This window comes from Squalius cephalus, assembly GCF_949319135.1.
Source record: "Squalius cephalus genome assembly, chromosome: 3".
Classification (NCBI taxonomy): domain Eukaryota; kingdom Metazoa; phylum Chordata; class Actinopteri; order Cypriniformes; family Leuciscidae; genus Squalius; species Squalius cephalus.
This window is the reverse complement of record NC_137124.1, coordinates 29,187,187-29,211,839: the sequence shown is the minus strand read 5'-3', so window position 1 is coordinate 29,211,839 and position 24,653 is coordinate 29,187,187. Positions and strand designations below refer to the sequence as shown.

The window sequence follows — 24,653 nt, the reverse complement described above, 5'->3', positions numbered from 1 at the left end:
GAGCCGACAAAACAGCTTGCATGGTGGTCTTATGGTTTGCCCACTTGTAGTGTATAGCTCTGGGCTGTTTCAAACCCAGATGTACGAGCTCTCTCCTCTTGCTCCGACTCTTCAAGCTTCCTTATCCGGAAGGACTTAGCCTAGCTACTCAATTCCTACGTCTGGGTGCGACTGACGCATTTGTCCCAAATTGGGTCAGTCCAAGAGATCAGATCCCTCACAAGTCAGCACATTGGACAGCATAACAGGAAACTTTAATTTGGTCTGACCCCCAGCATCCTCGTCATATCACCATCCTTCCAACCACCCATCTATCCCGGCTGTGTTGGGAGGAAGACTTCCCGTGGGGACCATCCCCCCCACCAAAAAAAAAAAGACAAATCTGAAACCTATTAATAAAACAGAACACTCACATTTCCAGCATACTCACACTAATCTCAGGCAGCTGTTATCTCTAAGCAGGAAGTGCTTTCTGGGCCCACTGCCGTGCTGACAGGGGCGTGTACCCAGTAAACGGGCTGAAAGTGATAAGATAGTTAGTGTTTGAGGGGTGATCTGTCTATTTTCCAGAATGTTACAGAACCCTGAGAGTCCAGTTCTGCGGAATATTCATTGCTTATGGCGGCCCACTTTGGCAATGCACTACACTGAGTCCTACTAACCCACGGCAAGAAGGCAATGCATGATGGGGACCTCTCTGTACAGATCAACGCTTCTCAGTACAGGCGGCTTCAGTGTGTCGAACTATATACGCAAATTCACGGTAAGATCCTGAATTCAAGCAAAGGGAAGCAGAAAAATCAGTTTGTATAGAATATATCTTAAAAAATATTTTTAATATGCAGTTGCTTTTGAGAGACTTTGCACTTTTAGGTTATTAGGACATTGTCATTTACTAATAAACTGCTCTTTTTAGGAGCTAAATCAGTCTTTTAAAGCTGCCCTTATCTAAGTGACTGTTAATTTAAGACTCTCTCATGACAAAAAATAATAATAATAATTTTGTTTGCAGATGCATACCCCTTTTAATTTAAATATGGTTTGTAATTCTGAGGAGGAGATAGAACTGTTAAACAAGTTCAGGGTTGCTATTACCACTCAAATGTGTGATTACTTTATTTGCTTACTTTGTTTAAAAGCTTCTCTCTTGAGCTGTTGTTATAGTTGTGTGCTCTGACATTTTTTTACTTTTCTTTTTTTGTGGCAAATCATCTCAGCATTGTTGCAAATTGCTGCACATGTTTTTGACAACAGTGCCCTTTGGACTTCTGACAAATTGATCATTGTCTATAACCTTTTAAAGATGTACAGCACAATCTCATCTCTTTTGTCAGAGCAAAGACGAAACAAGAAAAGGCAATTAGCTTACGAGAGAGTGAAGAAGAGAAATAATTTATTTCGAGAAAGCATTTAGTTTAGCCTATTAAAGAGATAACAACTGATTCAATTTTAATTAATCCCGACACTTCATAGCACTCAAAGTGATTTTTTATTGAAAGGTTTGAACCGTAATGGGATTGACATCAAATTTACACACCGTCCCCTTGAGTGCTCTTGTCAAAGACAGAAGTGGGATACGGACCCATCTGCTCTTTCAATCTTTAACATTAAGTGTCCCTGCCATGTCAAACATTTATGTGAGGGCACAGAAGGGACTGTAAAATGAGACTACAGTCCAAACATTCCCTTCAGAGAGGGCAAGGATATACTCCACTGTGTACAACAGCATCCATTAACAAAGCCACATCATTTCTATCAGGCTCATGATATACCACAAGTACAGCAGTTTAGCAGCAGACTTGCATTTCTCCTCTTAATGCACATTGTGTACTCGACTTGTTTGTGTGACATTTTAAATGAATATCAGAGATCAAAGAGGTTTTAATATATTAAGCAGTGTTAAAGTTATGTTTATCTCTGTCAAACAGATATTCTTTCCTAGTGATGTTCGCTATCTTACTGGCCCGAGTTATGTTGTGGACTGGAAATTGAGTTGCTTATGTTGTGCCAGCTTGTAATAACAGATACCCCCCTTCATCCCACCACCACCACAAGTCAGCATGGAGCCACATTCCTATGGCTGTCCTGACCCTGGCCTCCAGCTCTATTACATAATAAGGTTATACTATATTGTGAGTATTGTGTTTTGGCAGTCGAACACAGCAGAAAGCCATGTTCTTGCAGAAGGATTCAGACAAAAAGTCCTTGGCTTACACGTTTAGAATTGGCATTAGAAACAGCACATCCAGAGAGTTCAAGGTTCCCTCCCAGAAGCCCCTTTTATCTTATACATTTGGTAGACAAGCGACTCACATTCAAGTTATTAATTTGATCAGTTCACACATTGGGAATAAAATCTATGACCTTGCCGTTGATACCATGCTACTATTTGAGCTACAGGAATGCTGAGCTTTTGGCAAGTTATGTATATAAAGGAGCTTTCTGCTCAATTTATTTATTTATTTTTATGTTCCTTTCAATTAATAAGTTCTTTAAAACCTCTGAACAGATTTCAAGTAATAGAAAATAGGGTGAAACTTTACAACAGCATTCAGTTTTTTACTAGTCTAGGCTAATTAATTAATTAATATAACTTATAAATCTAGCTCATTGCTAATCATGTTAATTCACAATTCATTAGCTAGTGTTGATTTATTCAACTTTTAGTGTAATGTATAAATATAAATTAATATTAACAGATTAACAAAAAATAAAATAAAAATCTTGATTGTTAGTTTATGACTGTTAACTAATTGTAAATAAATTATATTTGAAAAAATTGCATGCACGCACTGATTGATGAACTTTGTCTTTAAATGATTTTATTTGTGTTCATGATTATGTTTGTTTTGTTATGTTTATCGTTTGTTGTAGCCTAATGGTTTAGTATTAACCACGGTTTCATTCCAGATGAGGTGAGAGAGAGGCAGTTGTAGCATATCATTAATCCTCATACCCATGTCCACAGAGGTTTATTTTTACTTAAAAATGTCAACCAATGTCACGTCACGTTCCAATGACGAGGGAGTTATGGGTGATATATAATTGTGATAGGGTGGATCCAATGGTTGAATCTCAAAGGAAAATGGATGCTACTGTGTAGCAATGAATTAAAAAAGAAAACGTGATAAGAAAATGAAAGAGGGAGATTTCATCTTTCTTTTCTCTACTTAATGACTGGCCATTTACAGAGGTCATTCCTTGCGTGCCCACCTGTCAGCAGCATCTGCTGAGGAGAATTTAAATGTTTTGGTGACGTCAAGAGAGCGCTGGAACTTTGGCAATCACCAAGGCCCTCTATAGGTCATATAAAAGGCCTGTGGAGAGAGAGAGAGAGAAGGGGACGCAAAATAGAAGTGGAGAGATAAGATACCCAATGGAGGTGTTTATTTAAGTGGTGTCATGTCTCTGGCACGTACCAACAACAGGGTTGTCTGAGCTGTCTGTTTTGTGAGAGGCACACAATACCTTAGACTAGAGTAGAGACCAACGGGGGAACTGATCAGTGGGGCTTCTTCTATTTCTGCATTTTCTCATTGCACTGAGTGTGACTGGGGCAGCCATGAGTAAACAGACTCTGGCCACTTGTATTGCCAAGATGTATGAAGGCAGCAGGCTGGAGAACTCTGGAACTCCATCTGGGACAGTCAAGAAGCCGAGTCCAACTCTGATAGGTAGTCTGAGCAATGTGGAGGTCAAGTTAAACAACTTGGAGGGGAAGGTGGAACAGATTGAACTCACCCAGACAGAGGTGCTTCACAAGCTGAGCTTATTGTGTCAAGGGATGGAAGCACTAGAAAGGAGCCTTTTGCAGCACAAGCAGGATGCTCAAGAATCAAACGGGATCAAAAATGGCCAGCGAGAGAGCAACAAGCTCCCTTTGCTGACTGAGGTCAGATCACTTTGTGGGGAAACGGTGGATCTGCTTCATAATCTCAAGCAGGAGAGTCAGCAGCAGAGAAAAAAGATCGAATGTATGGAAAGTTCTTTGTCCACTCTGGAGAAAGTAATAAGGTATGTGGGAGATGCTTTCCGTAACTCAAAAATAGTGGAGTTCATCCTCAATGGAGTGGTGCCATGGAGAAGACAAGGCCTTCTGGACACTGTAGAGGAAGAGGTCAGTAAGATCCTGGTCATCCAAGATCTCTGCAGAAAAAAGATAAACAGAAAAATACAGAGGTTATCTGATATCCAGTAACAGGAGATACTGTAGAATGAGGTTAAATCTGTTTATTTTCCAAACTGTTTACAAAAGATGGAGCTGTCGCTGAAAATGAGGACAAATTCAAAACAGCCTGCAATGTTAAATAATATCTAATGTGCAAGATATTGTTTGGATTGATGAAAAGAGCATAGTAAAGACTGAACATGCTGTATAGACCTCAATTTGTTCTAAGAACTTTTATTTTTCTTTATTTTATTGCATTAGATCCTTAATAATTATGTACATTATGCATGTTATCATTTCATTTAGTTGCATTACACAGCGTTTCAGTGTGTAGCTGCACTGTAAAAAAAAGTTGCTGCCTTATTTTTAATAATATGTTTAAGTTATTTTAACTTAAATTACATTAAACTGAAAAACATTACAAAATTAGTTGAATATAGTATAACTTTAAAAAAAAAGTTTTTGATGAAAACTATGACTATAACTATGATAAAAATATATGTTGTCATAACTTATGTATCATATCATTTTTACAGTGTGTTAGGTGGTCTTCTTTACATCTCAAAAGATGACTAAATATAATTTAGAGTTGCATGACAAAGATAGAAATACCCCATAGTTCACAGTAATGCATTTACAATGGTCAAACTAGACAAAGCTAAAATCCCCTTTTCTTTCATAGATAGAAAGAAAAAAGGGAAATGTCCCTGCAATTGTATCCACCATTTACTCTGTTGGCTGATCTATTCTTGCTAGCAAGCATGTTAAGTTTACAGCCAATCTAACCTTTTACCAAGGTTGCTATTTTATCTATGATGAGGCTGAACGGGCCTCGTGTTTCAAATTCCTAGACTGGATGTGTGACTGAGCTGATGGTGACTGAGTATAACCCAGTTTTGCAATAGCAAAACCACAGTTTAAAACCAAACCTTTATCATACGTAGGCTACTTTAAGTACAGTGTAAATGTGAATTTCTCTCAGAACAGCTTGTCAGATGACATATTCCATTTCTTTTTAACTGTGGTTGTATATTGTTAATTAAGGACTACATCTCTTTTAAAAATAAGTGAAAGTGCTTTTGTATCCAAGTAAAATTACAATAGTTGGCTTAGGCTACAAAATGGAACCCTTCCACATTGTGTATAATAAGCAGATCTGTTGTCAAACAGTGTAATTATACCAAGCACTGCATGCAGCAAATGCCAAAAAGCACAAAATGTAATGTTTTGTGACAGATGCCCTCTGAGTCGTGCGGTGAACATGAAGCTGCATAAGTGCCATTCTGTAAACAGGTTGACTATTATAATACTGCTCCACCATAATCAGCATCACCATGTTTTCTTATAATTCAAACACCCACATAATGTTTAAATATCTAATGATGTAATTACTCATTGAAGTATCTAACTTTGCCAAATTAAATCCACAAAAACATCCCAATGCAATGTTTGAGGGAATATTTAATTGGCTCTCTAAGTTCTGTTCTGTTAATATGTTATTACAAAACGTACACTTCTGTTTCAGGACTTAGAAGAAAGCTGACAAAGTGAAATAAAAGTTCAAATCAATCAATACTGCATAAAAACACAACAAAAGTATATCTTTTTTTTCACAGAAAAACAAACCAGATGGCAACGGCTTTAAACCAAATGACAGTTACTGCCACCAGAGCACACAGACTTCAGAGGAGTTTAAAGAAGTGATTACAGGTATGAATAAAATATATTTTCAGCAGATTATGGACTAGAAATGTGTATTATTAAGAGACAGCTTGTGAGAAGTGATATGCATGCTTTTCCTGCATGCATTTCAATGTACGGTTCTTCAAACCATGTTTTAGCCTGACTCTGTGATTATCCACAGCTGAGCCTGAGCTGCAGAAGCCGGTCACTGTTCCCACTGATCCCAGCAGCCTACCTTCTCCTGAAGCCCTAAGAGGAGCAAGTGAACCTCTGATACCTGTTAGTACAGGAGAAAGCTCCAAAGACTTACGAAAGGCCAAGGAAGTCACCGTGAAGAGCAGAGCGCCTGCACAGGTCCAGACATTTGGTCCTGAAGTCCAGCTGGAGGCTGAGGATATTGACGTATATTGTGTACCCAAGCAAGAGACAGATAGCTCAACCGCCACACAAGCTAATGCTGAATGTGTCACTGTGACAACAACTAAAGTGGAAAAAGATTTGTCTCTTCAGCAAGAGAGGTGACAAATTACAAATCGCTGCCATAAGCTGAATGGAATCGTTCAACGAAAAATGCTGTAAAAATTTGCGCATTTTCCTTGTCAGTGATATGTTGGTTTTGACTGTAGCAGAAAAGTGTCAAAAATGACTATAGGCTGAAAGGGAAACGGGTTATAACGGAAGACCGAACATTGTCATTGGCCACCTTTGGAGATAATTACATAGCAGCTGATGCCAGTGAGGACGCCACTAATACTCTAGACTATTGGCTTTTCTCCAACAGATAAGAACGACAGTATATAGAAGATTAGAGATTAGACACCTCACATATACAGAGTATTGTAATTAAGCCTGCTAATGTGGCCAGAACAATAGTCAAAGAGGTTGCAATATAAAATAATACTTGTGAAAAATATAACATTTGAGCATTTTCAGTGAATATTACTAAATAACATCTCTGAACAGACCAGAAAATACATATCACATCTAGAACAGCTCCTTCCTAAATCCAATAAGGCACAATCATATAGCCATGCCTTTCTCCTCGGTCGTAAGAGTTTTACAAGGCAGAGTGCTGATAATGCACATGCAAGTGCTCTGTATTTTTAATGTGTTAGTTGTATGTTTTGTACTGAGGCACAAAAGACCCTCTGCCTGAAATAATAGGCTGTTGTGCATGCTGGAAAGTATAATTCATTAGACTAATGGCCAAGGTCTTGAGATTACACAATGCAGTGGTGACTGAATGCATGCTGCCAGCCTGCCAGGCATTATGAGTTTTAGGCCATTTATTTTTATACAAAACATTCCAGTTAAGGACCTTGTTGTGTTATTGGGTTTGTTGGGCTGTTGTTCGTAGTAGCCTCTCACATGCAGCCACATAATATTTCATAGACAACACACTTATTATAAGGACACCTACATGCCTACTATGCTGCATTTGCTGATTCCCATTACATATTTTTAACTGATTACATATATCAAGGTCTCACATACATGGTTATACCTTTGAAAAATGAACAAATGGTTGTTCTTTTGATTATTCACAGGGCTCATGAACAGGCAGATGTTTCACAGGATGGCGATGAGGCTTCACTCGAGTCGATAGGAACTCCCACACTGTTTGGACAACAAGTGGAGCCGAAGGTTGAGGTTCCTCATAAACAGACAGAGGTTTCACAGGTTGGTGACAAGGCCCTTTTGAAACAACAGCTGGAGAAGGTGGATGTTCCTCCCAAACCTCAACTCTGCACCAAAGAGCCTGTCAACAAGGATGCAGAGGTTAAGTCACAACATAAAGACACAGTAGAGATGGTAGCACCTGTGCCAAAACATGATGAGAGAAAGACAGGATCTGAACCAGCTATCAAGAAAAATGAAAATAAAACTGCTGAGAAGATTTTGGAGTCTGACCCAATAAAGAACTGTGCAGCTCCTAGTCCACAAAACACAACCGTTGTTGATGAAGAAAAAGCACAATCAGCACCTCTGAGAAAAGCAGAGACACAGCTACTGATCATCGGTGAGTGATTCATTCCTTGAAGTGAAACTGTGTTGATATGCACTCACTAATAGCTAAGGATGGAAATCTTGCAATAAATATTTATGATTCCGGATCCTTGAAGTCACCATGAAATAAAAATTGAAAAAAATTTTTTTTTATAAATAATTTCCATGCACATCAATATTTTTTTTAAATTCACATGCCCTCGTAATGTTTAATCAGCAACTTCTCTTCTATGATGATGTGTTCACTGCCGTGAGGTTGTCACGACCTGTCATTCATGTAGCTCGACTATAGCCTACACAAAAACCTGATTATCACTGATTATAACTGCACATGTAAACGTACTTATTCCTTTGAAAATAAGTGAAATGTGTCTTTGTATTAGGGGAGTGCCCGAAGTCGAATACATTATTCGGAAAGGCACGGATAATGGCTTCAAAACAAATAGGCTATAACGAATAATTCTGTCAAATAATATTCGACATATTTGACATGTGTATTTAAATGATTTAAGCCTTGTACAATATAATACACGAATGAATGAAATAGGCTAACAACACAATCACAAATAAAACAGTGTGTTGCAGTCTCTGCGCATCTCCGTCTCTCAGAAAACAAACCAGCTCTCTATCAAGAGTGATAGCCTATCTGTAAGATAGCCTACTGAATCGTACACATGTTCTACTACTTGATATGACTATTCAAATGATACACGAATGAACGAATGAATGTAATAAGCTATGGCAAGCCGTTTTATCTTAAATTGTACCCAGCGTTACTCGTCGTAATTGCAATTTTACTAGTAAGAATTCAATTTGAGAGCTCTACAATTCAGTCCTTACTAGTAGCAATTACAATTAGAGAGCTCTACAAATGAATTTTTAGGCATATGTCTCCATTGACTTCCATTCATTTTTAATTACGGAGCTGTACAATTGAATTGTTACTAGTACGAATTACAATTAGAGAGCTCTACAATTCAATTATTACTAGTAACAATTACAATTACAGAGCTCTCTAATTGAATTTTTACTAGTAAAAAAACGAATTAAAGATATGTATAATTGCAGAGCTCTGTAATTGAATTAAAGAGCTCTGCAATTGCATTCTTACTAGTAACAACTGAATTAGAGAGCTCTCCAATTGTAATTGCTACTATAGTAAGAATTGAATTGCAGAGCTCTCTAATTGAATTCTTACTAGTAAAAATACAATTACGACGAATAACGCTGGGTACAATTTAAGATAAAACGGCTTGCCATTATAAGCACACACGCACGATTGCAAATCAAACAGTGCATTGCCGTCTCTGTGCGTCTCCATCTCCCAGAAACCAAATTCGTAGCCCATAATCAAGTCTAAGATGCATATACATTTTCTACTAGGCTACTTTGTAGCCTATGATATGATAAGCTAGGCTAGGCTACATGATATTTCTTTGTCTCGTTCTTTTCTGGAGACGGCATTTAGCCTACGCTACCCAGTAGCCTAAACAATTACTGTCTTTCAACGTTGAAATATGGTTGAAAATAAGTCGGTCCGCCTTGGACTGGTTTACGACGTGATTTCAACTAAGTAGTTTTGGCCAGACTGTTTGACTACGTGTTTTCAACTGATCATCTAAGATACCACATGTTTTCAACTTATAATCTAAGACAGGATAAGTCACATGCTAAAATAACGGCAAAAAACAAACTACCAAACCATGTTCATTATTATCTCAAATAAATTTAAAGAGTTTGACATATTCCATCAAGACGTTGAAAAGTCGTAATTAGACGTTGAAGATTTACGTCTATTCAACGTCTAATAGACGACTGGGAAGTATATTCTTTACAATTTGTTCAGCTTTTAATTTTTTATTTTATTTATCATTTAGTATTATTGTTTTAATTAGAAGTTAGGCTAATTAAATATTTAATTATCGGATCAGAAAGTTCCTCGAGCCTGGACTCGAACCTCGTGTCACCCGAAGCACAACCGAATTACACCTCAATCACTCGCATTGCTCTGCTACCAGCTCCGACAGTTAGAAGATATTTAAATAAATGTTATAATCGTAATAAAAAAATATGTAATCAGTTATACAAGGCATACATGTTCAGTGATAACTACGAAGAACACAGATTACTGTAAAAAAAAAAAAAATAAGAAGAGAAAAAAAGGTCTTCTCAAGTAATTGTACAAACTTCCGGGTAAAGCTCCACCCACTTCCGGTTTTATCCGAATACAGATACGAATAATTTTGTGATTGATACAGATACAGATATTGTCTACACTGCACACCCCTACTATGAATGATTTACTAAAATAATCATCTCATGAGTCATTCAGTTGGGAGTCAGATTACACTGCAATGTTTTTTTGATTCACTAAAAATAACAGTCTCATAAGAGTAATTAGTTGGACTACACTGTTTGAGCTGTATGTGCTGGTTGTACTTTTTTGATTCACTAAAAACAACTGGCTATAATAAAACTGGCTAAGAAATAAGAACCGATGCTTGGTTCCCAACCCTACACTGGAAAAGGCATTGACAGCAATGTATGCATGTCATGAGCAGTCATGCATGTTATCTGAGCAAATTTGTTTTAGAAGATGAGCAAACAGTGGACAGCATGTAATGAACAATGACACTGGAAACCAGTAAACATCATGTGACAAAAATGATCAGTTAGGCTTGAAATTTAAACTTAAAATCAAATCCATAATTTGTAATTAGAACTATACAGCTTGCAGTGTTCAATAAAACCAGCATACTGATATTTGTTTTCTAGATGACAGTCCATCTCTTCCAGCTCCATTTGAGCATCGCATCGTCAGTGCCAAGCAGGTTCCCATGAACTCATATTACGCAGTCAACCCCAATGATGTGCTGGGCGGGTGAGTCCATGTGCTAATGGATAAACACATTAGTTTACCCCAAAATTTTAATTCTGTCATCATTTAGGCTACTTGTGTTGTTTCAAACCTGTATGACCTGCTTTCTTCTGTGGAGCATAAAAGAAGATATTTTGAAGAATGTTAGAACCAAACTTTTACGCTCCACAAAAGACAAAATATTATGCAGGTTTGGATCGACATGAGGGTGAGTAAATGATGACAGAATTTTCGTATTTTGTTGAATTATCAAAACCATTTAATACTACTTGCTTAATTTAACCTGTGTGTAATCAAGTCAAGTTAGGTCAAGTCACCTTTTTTTAATAACGCTTTATACAATACAGATAGTTTCAAAGCAGCTTTACAGTGATCAACAAGAAAATAATGATTCGATGCAAACTGAATTCAATTCTGCTGTTAAGAAGGTCTAAAAAGACTGCCATTCTTCATTTGAAAACAGTGTTGATTCAGTTTGGTTTAATAACTGTGTAAATTTCATTAATTATGTCATTATCCAGCTCAGTTCAGTTAATATTAGATACGGATACGGAACATATATGGCTGACTATGGTAACCTCTGGATAAGAATGAGACAGACAGACTAATGTTAGCATAGATACCATTCCTCTTACAATGTAATAAGTACATCGGATGTTGTGGGAAGTGTTCCCGGTTCCAGTTGACCTAATTAATGCAGCCTACCAATCCTTTAAGGGATTTGAATCATAGAAATGTATAATGTTCTATGTGTATACCAGGTTAAAGAGATGTGTTTTTAGTCTAGATTTAAACCTACAAAGTGTGTCTGCTTCTTTGTCTGCAACAATGCTAGGAAAACTATTCCAAAGTTTTGGTGCTAAATAGGAAAAGGATCTACTGCCTGCAGTTGATTTTGATATTCTAGGTATTATCGACTGGCCAGAATTTTGAGATTGCAATAGACGTGAAGGACTATAATGTGTTAGAGCTTTCTCAAGTACTGAGGAGTTAAACAATTCAGGGCTTTATAAGTAATCAACAAGATTTTAAAATGTATGAGATGTTTAATAGGGAGCAAATGCAGTGTTGACGGAAACAGGCTAATATGGTCATACTTCTGGTAAGAACTCGAGCTGCTGCCTTTTGGACCAGCTGGAGGTTTTTTTATTAAGCGCGCAGGGCAACCACCCAGTTGAGCATTACAATAATCTAGCCTTGAGGTCATGACAGCATTAACTAACTTTTCAGCATTTGTCATTAAGACCATATGTCATAATTTAGAGATATTTTTAAGATGGTTTTGTAAATGCTAGAAAGTAGAAATGTGGCTTTGAAATGAAATACTGCTCTCAAAGAGCACACCCAGGTTCCCATCTGATGACAAATACTAAATAAAGCAGCCATCAAGTGTTAGAGAGTATTCCAGGTTATTATGTGCAGACTTTTTTAGTCCAATATTTAAAATCTCAGTTTTTTTTTTCTTCAGAATTTAGTTGTAGGAAATTACTAGTCATCCAATTCTTTGTATGCATTCAGTTTGTTTTGTGAATTGGTATATTTTGTCAGGCCGCAAAGAAATATAGAGCTGAGTATCATCATAACAGTGAAAACTAAAATATTTTGATAATACTTGTATATCTGATATTGGCTAGCATTTATTCTATTGCACTATCTGTATATTGTTTCTTCCCAGTAATATCTGACATGTTGACATTAGTGCAGCAGATTAGGTTGTGGGGAGTAGCTGGGGGGCTGGGGACTCTTTCTCCAGGACCGGCAGATGGAACATATAGCATGAGTTGAATGACTGGTACACGCAGACAAGGGCTCATTTGCACCCCCTCTCCACTCTTGTTCCACATACGCCACAAATAAGTAAGCACTGGCTTGTTTTTGACTCATCATCGGCAGAGTCTATTTTGGGCAGGTGTTGAGCTGGTCTGTTTGCATTGGTATTATTTTCAGCCACAGCAGCAGCCATCTTGACATAAACACGCAATCTCACCCCATGGAAACACAGTTCCAAGTAAATAGGCAGCCCAGTAAGTGCAGAGTGAGAAGAGCAGCAGCAGATAGTGACATAAGTTTCACAAAGGTTGAAGTGATGTCCATAATCCATTAAATGAAATCTGTGTTTACGTGTGTTATTACAGAGGCCGCTTTGGACAGGTACACAAGTGTGCAGAGTTGTCGTCTGGTCTTATGCTTGCTGCTAAAATTATAAAGGTCCGGGGAATGAAAGAGAGGGTGAGTACAAAACATGCATAAGCATAGCATTTCAAACATGTTTACCCCTTCTCTCTCTTTCTCTCCCCTCCCACTCCAATCTGTCCATCACTCTGTTCCTGTTAGGATGCTTTATGAGAACATTTCCTTGACAACTGCTGACAGTTCTGCACATGAGCATATGAACAAATACGCACACATTCACAGACACAGACACTTGCCCTCTCGCAAATAACATAATAACACCCATAGTCCCTCAAGGATATGGAAGCGCATGTTGTTTCTAGTATCTACATTAAAAACAATGCATACTTTCAAGTAGAAAAGAAGACCATATTTATATGGTGAACATCTTTTCACCAAGTGCAACATGTTCCTTCAGCATCTGTGTTGATCCTGAAACAAAATTCCAGTCAATTCAGTCAGATTTGAGGGACAAGTTTAAAGTTTATGTCAAGTTTAGGCTTACAACCAGGGTCAGGTGCTTTTACATTAGTGTTATTCACCTATCACTTCCCTCTGATTTTAAGGATAACTTATGGGTAGGTTTAGAATTAGGGGTAGGGATAGGATTAGGACAAAATTTTGGGACAAGAATGTTGTTCCAGGATCAGTAAAATATGTTGATCCAGGAACATGTCTTACTTGCCAACGAAATATTTATATTTCACATTACACTGTGTGTATATATATATATATATATATATATATATATATATATATATATATATATATACAGTGTAATGTGAAATAGAAATCTTTTCTTTGCACAGAATAACATGTACTACTTTTATCTGTTCCCTTCATCCTCCATGCTTCAACAAGTGCTGATAATTACATATAATGATGGCACTTCTGTCATAAGCAGCACTTGCCCTCAATGCAATGCCATTCTCTGCCCTATGATCTGTCTGTTGCCACCATTAGAGAGTAATCAGACAGGAATGGACAAATGCAGATAATTTTCACTCTCTCATGTTTTCTTTTCTGCCACTCGACACAAATGTCAAAGGAGTAAAAGAATTCAACACACAATCACATACAGTGTACATACACTTAATCTCTCTAAGCTTCATTTGCATTTCGAAATGCTCCTTCTTAGTGGCAACATGATGTGCCATTCCTGCGGCACGTGCCGTCTGCTCCAATGTATGCCAGAGAGAGACAGAGAAGCTTCATATGGGATAATTGAATGCTTTTTGTGGGTCAGAGAATGGAGGACAGGAAGAGAGTAACTAGGGCAGACAATTACAGGGTTGGCAAAGGCTGTCAAGCCCCCATTCCGAAACGCTTGTTTTTGCTATACCCAATTCAATCATTGCAAATTCACTTCAAGCTATTTAACTGTGCAATTTAATTTATGAAAAAGCTTCTCTCTTACTAATGACCTAATTTTTAACACTGCCGCTATTATCCTTTGGAGAGTAATAACAACACAATTTCAAAACCTTAAAATATAGGCTTTAGAAAGCTGTTGCAAATTAAAATGCATTTGCTTTGGAATTATTCATTTATTTGTGCTTTCATTCCAGGATGAAGTGAAAAATGAGATTGGAGTTATGAACCAGTTAAACCATGTGAATCTGATTCAGCTGTATGATGCTTTCGAGTCTCGGACTAACCTCACACTCATTATGGAATAGTAAGTAAACCACAGAGAGATCTTAGTTCAAATCAGAAGGATTGTTTCCAAGTACTAGAAAGGTTAGATTAAATAGCTCTAATTCTAAAAATAAACAAGTTCTGCAAAAAAAGAATATATTTAATAGCTATTGTTCTAAATGATCATTTTAACTGTTAATTCAGGCTGATTAGTGGCTTTGGACAGTAGGCCTCATTTGCTAAGCAAATTTTCTCTCCTGGCCTGGTCCTCACATTCTGTCACAAGAACATAGAGCTCCCACGCATGCCACTTTGGTGTGTGTGTCATCTTCATGTCTTGTCCACAAATGAAATTAACTTTTTAATTTTTTTATGGTATTGAATTTACAAAAAAGCTTTTAACTGTATGAAATAGCGGCGAATATTAATATTTGTAATACAAGACATAACTATAAATGATGAAGATTTTTGGAAGATGGATATTGTTATATGAAGGTACCACAACAAGGAACGAGTATCAAAATTCAGTTTTGTTTTAGCATTTAAAACTACATGGCTTAAGCCACTTAATTTCAATATGCATGTCCAAATAGCCTGAACTAATAGAGAGGAGTTAATTTGTGATGGTTTGTTGTTTCAGTGTGGAAGGTGGTGAATTGTTTGACCGAATCATTGATGAGAATTACCAGCTGACGGAGATGGATGCCATTGTGTTTACCAGGCAGATTTGTGAGGGGGTTCAGTACCTTCACCAGCAGTACATTCTCCATTTAGATCTTAAGGTAAACTCCACACACCGCACTGAATGTTATAATGTGATACTAAAGGGATTAGCAGTGCATATAGTGTCGGGTATCTCTATGGAAAAATCCACCAATGAATCACCCACGTATGTCAACATCAGCACAGCAGTCTGAATGTCGCACATTTGAATTAGCACACTACCAGTGGGCTTGTGCCTTGTGTTGTTGTTAGCATGTTGTGTATAGGAATATGGAATGCATACAATGTTATAGGATGCTGTGTACCCCTATACCCCGGCCATAACAATACATTTGAATCCTGTATTTAGTTTTAAATACTTTTTCTTTTAATGTTTTTACTGTCTTAGAATTAATAATCAGTTTAAATGTATTTTAAATCTCTCTTATTTCTTTCTAATATACATTTTTATTTTCTGCAATATAGCCAGAAAATATCTTATGTGTGAACACCACAGGCAATCAGATCAAGATCATTGACTTTGGACTCGCCAGAAAGTAAGTAAGCAGACTTCATTCAATTATCTTGTTATTAAATAGTAGATTTATTGACATCTCATATTTTTTTAAGTCTACAAAAGAAGCGCTTTTCTCAGTCTTGGGTAATTATGTCCCTAATTTCACACATAAAACAAAGTATGTGTTTATAGCTGGCATCATGTCTTCTGATTCACACCACTGTGCTGTCACCATGACTACAGTCACATTCCTTCATGTGTGATCCTTTTTGAGAGCTTTGTTTACTTTGAGGTTTAAAGCTCCATTAAAACATTCTGAGTCCTTACAAAGTCATCAAAATGTACTGTGCATTGTAACTGTTAGTAACTGGCATAGCTTTTAAGGTAAGAATCTTTGTGTCCAAGTAAAGCACTGGTGTGGGATTTGTGGTTTAAATTTTTTCCATTTATCCAAAGTGACTTAGAAATTAGGAAAACTACAACAAAAGCAATGCATACAACTGAGAAGTGGCACAATACAAAGTACCAGAATTGCTCAAAGAATTACAAAAGAAAAGAATAAAAGTAGAAAAGTACAGAGTCAGGTCCTCACAGGGGAGTTGTGTGTTTTCTGAAAGTGGAGAGGGATTCATTTTGGTGGAGTTGGGAAGATTGTTATACCACTGAGGTACATTGAATGTAAATGTTTGGGAAAGTGATTTTAAAACTCTTATACAGTGCTATGCATAAGTTTAGACACCCATACTAAAGTTGACTAAAAAGAGGAATAAAAAATCATCTTTTGGAAATTGAACGTAATGCCTTAATTAAAAAAATTAGGAAAAATCCAACCTTTAAGGACACTAATTTTCTTTGTGAATGAATAATGTATCGTAAATAAATAAATGTTCTTCCTTAAAATACAGGGTGCATAAGTCTGGACACCCCTATGTTAAATTCCCATAGAGGCAGGCAGATTTTTATTTTTAAAGGCCAGTTACTTCATGGATCCAGGATACTATGCATCCTGATAAAGTTCCCTTGGCCTCTGGAATTAAAATAGCCCCACACCATCACATAGCCTTCACCATACCTAGAGATTGGCATGGTTTTATTTCAGTTAGCCTAATAGCTGGTTTGATTTGCATTGAGAGATGATCTTATGGAAAGTACCCCATGCCAATCTCTAGGTATGGTGAAGGCTATGTGATGGTGTGGGGCTATTTTAATTCCAAAGGCCAAGGGAACTTTATCAGGATGCATAGTATCCTGGATCCATGAAGTAACTGGCCTTTAAAAATAAAAATCTGCCTGCCTCTATGGGAATTTAACATAGGGGTGTCCAGACTTATGCACCCTGTATTTTAAAGAAGAACATTTATTTATTTACGATACATTATTCATTCACAAAGAAAATTGGTGTCCTTAAAGGTTGGATTTTTCCTAATTTTTTTAATAAGGCATTAAGTTCAATTTCCAAAAGATGATTTTTTATTCCTCTTTTTAGTCAACTTTAGCATGGGTGTCTAAACTTATGCATAGCACTGTATGCACCTCACAAATTTGCAGATGTGTGTGGAGGTAGAGGTACAGATCCAGTGACTATTTTGATACGTTGAGTTGAGGAATGCATGTGGCCTGCAACTGGGATCATTGGGATCAACAGAGTGCAAAAACGCATAACTGAACGGTCTTCGTTTTGTGGTCTTTGATGCTCAGCTAATTTAAGTCAAAAAGTACTTCTAGGTTCTTAGCTGACCTGGTGTTTTCATTGGCAAGGTTTTGTTGAATCAGTTTTGGTTGTGAGTTAGTGAGTTTGGGTTTGGTTTTTCATATGGGAATGATACAGGATCCAAAAACAAAAATGTGTTTGTCCCTCCCACCAGGTATAGACCCAGAGAAAAGCTGAAGGTCAACTTTGGCACCCCAGAGTTCCTGGCACCAGAAGTTGTCAACTATGACTTTGTGTCATTTCCTACAGACATGTGGAGTGTTGGTGTCATCACATACATGCTGTGAGTACGCAACTAGGCAGTAAGGCAGATCTACACATTTTAATAGAACTTCCAAATTTTACCAGAATCTGTAAAATTGCCATTAAAGAGTCCGAATCAACATTCATAAAGTATGAATTATTATTTGATGATTTATGCATTATAGAAGTTTCACTTTCTTCATAGTCTGAATTGCACAGTGGCGTAGACTCTTGAGTGAAATATCAGAGAGCTCAGAAGCCAAATGCAAATGGAACGCATATGAAAGCTAAGAGCTAAGAGCCCTCATCATTCAATAGAGCCCTGATAAAAGGGCACCAGTGCCGTACAGCTCAGAAAGCATGTTACTAATCCTGCTGCTCTGATGCTGTCAAATAACAAACAAACCTACAAACAAACAAAATACTATACACACAAACAAACATGTCCCATGTCTGATCCTGTGCACTCATCACTCTGCTCTCCATGAGAAGTGCTGCTGCTGTACTGGCCATAGATGACCCACTGCTCTGGCCAATAGTGGTCAAGCCTCAATGAATGAATCAATTACTTGACAGCTGTTGGTGGAGATTTAGGGCTTGCCCATCCAGAGAATATGTGTTTAACCTACTTCACACTTCTCTAAGAACTGAACATCCACAAGTCTCCAGCATTCATTGTATTAAAGGAATAGTTCATTTCAAAATGAAAATTCTGTCATCATTCACTCACCCTCAAGTTGTTTCAAATAAGTAATTCTTTCTTCTGCTGAACACAAAAGAAGATATTTGTGATGAATGTCGGTAACCAAGCAGTTGATAATCCCCATTGACTTCCATAGTATTTTTTTTCCTACTATGGTAGTCAATAGGGTCCATCAGCTGTCTGGTTACCGACATTCTTCAAAGTATCTTCCTATGTGTTCAGCAGATGAAAGAAATTCATACAGGTTTGAAACAACTTGAGGGTGAGTAAATGATGACAGAATTTTCATTTTGAAGTGAACAATTCCTTAAACTTAATTATGGCTTTTTATTTAACAGCTGTCATTACTGTTTTTGTCCTCATTTTAAAGTGTTTAGATACCGGTTTGGCATTAAGGTTCCATATTCATTATATGTAGATTTATATATTTTGTAATTTAATTAAAAAAAATCATATTTGTTCACTAACACTTTACAACAAGGTTTAGTATGTTTAGTATGAACATTAATTCATGCATTATCAATTATTAACTGTTACCTTGTTCATTCATAATAAATTAACTAATTTATACAACTTGAAAAGTTGAAAATGTATTAGAATATATATAAATGACATTCACTTCACCATTCACCATTTATTCATTAAATGGAAGATTTTAACCAAAGCATACTAATGAGCAAAAGTACAAATACAATTGATTAATCGTGAGAAGACAACAATATTTGCAGTGCTCCAATATGAACATTTTAAAAGTAGAACTGAATGGTACAGAGGTGTAAATGCACCTTTTTAGCAAAACTAAGGGTTAACAGATTTTCCAGGTTATTCACACTCCCTGTGATTTCTTTTTTTTTTTTTTTTCAGTTTGAGTGGCCTTTCTCCATTCATGGGTGACAATGACACAGAAACAATGAACAACATTCTGCACGCCAAATGGGAATTTGACGCAGAGGCATTTGAGAATGTGTCAGAAGAAGCTAAAGACTTCATTTCCAGCCTCCTTGTGCCTGCTAAATGGTATTCATCTATCATTATTCCGTTAATGGAAAACCATAGAATATAGCCTGGATGCCAGCCAAACTTAGCCCCGCCCACAACATTTGAGGTCGGGAAGTTCGGTCTGGACTTTTTTTATTTCTTTTATTAATGCCATGAACCAGAACAATACAATGAGACATAATCACTTAAAGTAAAACAAATACAAAATAAATAAAGTAAAATAAAATAAGAACAGTGCCAGAGGACAAGACAAAAAGTATTACAAACAACAGAAAAAGGGTGCTACTTTATACAACATCATACCTGCTTATAATGCTATAAGCTCTAATTGCCTTTTTACTTGTGCAATTACACAAAACAGAACAATAAAGCTTAAAATCATTTTTAAAGCAAGAAAAGTTAGGTTTGGAGTTGGTTAACTTCCCCATTAATATTAACAATTGTATGAAGTATGCCTTATCTTTCTCAATCCCATTATCATTGAAGTGTATCATTATGTCAAATCCACTCAGCTGTAAATCAATGTTCAATTTTTTCTTAATTAAACGCTCCACATCAATCCAAAATATTTTTTTTAAGTATGCAATGGAAAAATAAATGAAAAATTGTTTCCTTTTCACCTTTACAGAAATTGCAAGAGTAATCAATATCTAATTTAAAACATTCCAGCACATGTTTTACTGGATATATTCTATGCATTATTTTAAAAGAGACTTCTTTTATCTACTGTTCGCCATGCAAGCATAACGCCAATTTACATCTCCAAAAACAGATCACCAGAAAAAAACGAGCTGGAGGGTAAACAATATTATTAAGTATATTCCTAATGTAGTTATTTGAGACTTTATTTTGTCAAATATTTGTATTACCAAGAAATATTTTACCCATGATATCTGTAAAATTTAGATCTTCCTCCTGTGATGCATTCCTAAGAAGGATCAATACTTTCCTGGGAATTGCATCCATTACAACTGCAAAGTCTTTAGGTCTAACTGGTATTTTAAATTTATTCAAAAATTCTCTAGATGTTAATACATTTCCATCATTATTCAAAAGCTGACTATTGTTTTCAAACAAAAAAAGAGAGATTTATTTTTGTAAAGTTTGCTGTTCCAAATATAATATCTCCTTATGTTTGTAGGCCAGTGTCCATGCCATGAGAGCTTGTTTATGAAATTTTGCAGGCTTAAATGGTATTTTTTCAATTGAATAATTACACTTCAATAAAAATGAGAGGTCGCCCAATTGTTTAAATAGATAGTTAGGAAAGGAATTCCAAATACTGTCTTTATTTTTTTAAATACTGAATAAGCCAATTTATTTGAAATACATTGTTCAAAGCATCATAACTCAAAACCTCTAAACCACCATGATCTTTGGGATTGCATACAATTTCTTTTCTCAAATAATGTGGCTTGTTTTTCCAAATAAAATCAAAAAGCATTTTATCCAATTGTTTGGTAACTTTAGGGGGAATATCCAATGATAACGCCACATAGACTGATCTGGAGATTCCTTGAGCTTTTGACAAAAGTACCCGACAGATCTCTTTGTAACCACACATTAAACCTCTTACTAGTTTTGTTAATAATTGAAGTTTAAATTGTTACGCAGATTTTCATATTTACATATAACAACTCCCAGATATGTTACTTGATGTGCAATTGGAATATTACAGAAATTAGTTAAACTACATTCTTTAAAAGGAAACAGAACAGATTTATTCATATTCATTCCTAGCCCTGATACATCTGAAAATTCTTTTATGCATTTCACTGCTTTAATGAAACTGACACAACGTGAAGGGCCATTATTTGCATTGCTTATAAAAACAAAAATGGGGAGATCGGACTGGACATGATCCGTTGTGGAGCAACTATATGCTCGAACCAGAGCTGTTCGGACCGATCAAATTGTCAGGACGGGCTTTATACGATGATGGACAGATGATCAACAGTAACGTAATCATCCACGTCACCAAAGAGCGCTTGGGTTGAATTCGTTTACAACAAGGAAGGCTGTCGCTGGAGAATTGAGATGTGTAGATTCCGCCATAGCGTTTGTTATAGAAGATATCGACAGCGCATTAATTTTAAAAGAGGAACAGATAACCGCGATCAAGGCATTTGTCGATCAGAAAGATGAAGAACACACGTCACTTACTCTGTTGGTTGTAGGTCTATCTAATTGAGTGCAGAGGCATCTTCTTTCCTGGTTCGGTTGAAACACGCTCCTTAATCACAGCCCAATGGAGCAGTATCAGACTCATATTCTGACTAGAATCTACTTAGAATATCTCGCAAGTCAAGTTTTCTATCCCACATAATTCGATATAGCCTCTCTTCTATTATTTCTCCTCCTTTCTGGTCTCTTTTCTTGTGGATTTAAGAGCCTCACTCTTCTCTTCCACCTCTCAGTCATTGTCCTGTACTTTGACCTGCAGGCTCCCTTAATGCATTCTGACATCGAAACTGAAAAGTCTGAAAATGCAGTGCTGTACACCAAAAATGTGCACAAATAACATATAATTGGCCGGTGATGTAACATGGCCTGGAGCAGTTTAGAGCATTTGAAGCTCACCCTCACATTGCTCTGTCTTAGCTAACCTCTCCCACACAAGTGCTGTAATGCTCAGCTGGCATGGCATGAGATAATAGCAGGCTGACACAGCAGGTTGCCATGAGAGGGCGCATTGTCTTTTGCCCACCATCTTACCACAGTCTACGCAGTAAAAGAGATGATTCAGTGCACTTTGACAAGGTGCATTTAGACGCAGCATGACACCCACCCTGGCCTTCCTCCCTTCTCTTTGTCTGTGGTGACAATGTTGTCTAATAACCTTATCACAGCCCCCCCCCCCCCCCCCACACACACATGCCATGTGATTCATATCACCCTTGAACATTCATGCTTTCAGGCGATGAAAACTAGTGGATTAATTGCATGATGACAATGTAGTATTGTCAGGATTATGTCTTTCTTACTTACTGGTAAAAATGCACTTGCGCACAATTCTCAAATCTTACGCTGTCTTTCGGGGAGGTCGACTTATTTAATTAAGGACATTCCTTTCAGTAATTTTCAGGGTGCCATCTATTCCTCTCACTCAAAATTGTCTGCCTTTTGTCTCCGTTAGCCAGATGTTAGCATGTTTAGCCAAACATTTGCACAGTTAGCCAAACCTTACCACATGTTCCGTCCCAATACCCCCACTTGCGCAAGACTACGCGCAAGAGTACGCAAGACTGCCCCAGGTCTGAAAAAATGCCAAAGTTCAGTGCCCTATCATTAAAACTGTTTATGGTGCAAGGTATTGAAAATCAAAATGTGTATATAATGCTCTGTTAAAAAACATGCTTTTTTTCAAGTGTGTCCCATCAAGTAATCAAAAGTTCTACACATACTTGCAGTCTTTACGCCGACTTGAAAACTTGAAATAATGCAGATAAATAAGTGGTCAAGTACAAAGATTGCAAGTGTGAGTATCAGGATGGGAAAGGCCAGCAGTTCTTAGTACAGTTAGTCAAACTTAATCTATATTTAAGTTTATATATAGTTTAATATAAACTTTAAATATATATTATACATAAATGTGTAATAAAGTGACCTTAGGCCTACTAATGTTGTTGACATCTTTTATAAATTGTAAGTGCTCAATCAATGATCAAAACAAATCTCTGTCTAAGGCTTGAAAACAATATATGATTCATGGTCATTACACAGAAGGGCCTGAATTGCATTCTGCATCTTATGGAACTGTTTTTCTTTGTGTGCCAGATGTTTTTAAGACCTTAATGTTTCTGTGTTTGCGTGGTTTCTATGGCAGCAGCCGTCTGAGCGCATCAGGATGCATGAAGCATAGCTGGCTAAATAACCTGGAGGACAAAGCCAAGATGTACAAAGTTCGGCTCAAGTCACAACTGAGGCTTCAGCGTTACCTTGCTGCTCACCATCAGTGGAAGGTATGGAATCATTAGTCAGCGCATTTTCGATTTTTAAATGGATTTATATGGTGTTCGCGTACCAGCATAACACATGATCCTGCTCTTATGTTAAAGGGGGGGTGAAATGCTCATTTTCACTCAATCTCCTGTTAATCTTGAGTACCTATAGAGTAGTATTGCATCCTTCATATCTCCAAAAAGTCTTTAGTTTTATTATATTTATAAAAGAAAGATAGGCTGTACCGAGTCTTTCCGGAAAAAAAACGAGCGTCTGGAGGCGGGCGTGTGGGCGAAGCCAGAGCCGTAGAGAGAATCCGTCGATCTGGGCTTTGTTTATAAAACATTCATTGTCGAAATGCAGGGAACAAACAGTCTACACAACTCGTTTTTGCCCCGGAAAAACAATCTGCATCCACTGTTCCTAACGCTGGGTTCTTTGGGAACACTATGCAGCGCTGCCGATGATTTCCTGTTGAAGCGCGTTGATGTGCGCGGTCTCGCTCTCCTCTGGTCGATGTGTGCGCGGGCGAGCTTTTCCGGGAGAAATGCTCATATAAGGAGTTCCACTCTGGTCTACGTCATTAGATCCACGGTCGAAAAAAAACCAGCCGAAACTTGTACCAACCCGGAAGTAAGATTTTCGGCACAGAAATTCTCCGTTATTCGTCCAAAATATTTTTTAAAAACTTTGGCCATGTTAAGCATGAGAATCCATCTCTTTAACACTGTAAACAACTCTGAATACATGAAACACCATTGTACCCCCCCCCCCCCTTAACTCTTTTTGTTTTTACAGAAACATTTCTATGCGGTCGCTGCAGCAAACAGGTTGAAGAGGTTCCAGCAGAGCAGATCAGTTAGTGTGCCAAATTAGTTATATTAACCTGGAGGACAGTGTCCCCCCACATCACAGTGTCACACACTGGAAAATGAACATGTCTCAATTTGTTGAATGATTTGAAATGGCTTTGTAGAAAGTGTTTAATATGCTCTTGCCTTGTTTATAGCCAGTGTAATAGTATCTTGTTAAAAAGTGTCTTTTTATGTACCTTGTTTGAAACACTGTTGCATTTAATTTCCACTTCATCGTGCTTTCACACCAGGAGTGTACGGCATGGATGGCAGGGTGTGCTTTTGAACCACATGAAAAAGCTGTTGTCCCTTCTGTGAAGGTGTTTTTCTTGGGCACTACTGCCTTATCCTAGTATTTGAAAGAAAGTGTTTTTGGTTCTCGACTCATGGTTTCAGTATTTTATATTAGTAAAAAAAAAAAAAAAAAAAAAAAAAA

The 24,653-nt window shown here is 37.1% G+C and overlaps 1 protein-coding gene across 2 annotated transcripts; it reads left to right on the top strand.

The window, feature by feature from the left end:
- Nucleotides 1–529: 529 nt before the first annotated feature.
- mylk3 (myosin light chain kinase 3) lies at nt 530–24,653 on the top strand. 2 transcript variants are annotated; one of them, XM_079867061.1, is made up of 13 exons: nt 530–763; nt 5,785–5,878; nt 6,033–6,369; nt 7,399–7,871; nt 10,634–10,739; nt 12,872–12,965; nt 14,477–14,586; nt 15,187–15,328; nt 15,735–15,805; nt 17,631–17,759; nt 19,287–19,439; nt 23,248–23,383; nt 24,162–24,653. In XM_079867061.1, the coding sequence occupies exons 1-13, from the start codon at nt 683–685 to the stop codon at nt 24,237–24,239; spliced, it is 2,004 nt and encodes a 667-aa protein (XP_079723187.1). In that variant the 5' UTR covers nt 530–682; the 3' UTR covers nt 24,240–24,653. The 2 variants fall into 2 exon arrangements, with proteins under 2 accessions (XP_079723187.1, XP_079723186.1); XM_079867060.1 differs by lacking the exon at nt 530–763 and adding an exon at nt 3,337–4,117.

Bases quoted from the DNA above. Each gene is read 5' to 3' on its own strand.
- mylk3 (XM_079867060.1), top strand. From the start codon at position 3,563: ATGAGTAAACAGACTCTGGCCACTTGTATTGCCAAGATGTATGAAGGC. The intron at 5,879-6,032 runs GTATGAATAAAA...GATTATCCACAG, and splicing joins GTTTAAAGAAGTGATTACAG to CTGAGCCTGAGCTGCAGAAG. The intron at 7,872-10,633 runs GTGAGTGATTCA...TTTGTTTTCTAG, and splicing joins GACACAGCTACTGATCATCG to ATGACAGTCCATCTCTTCCA.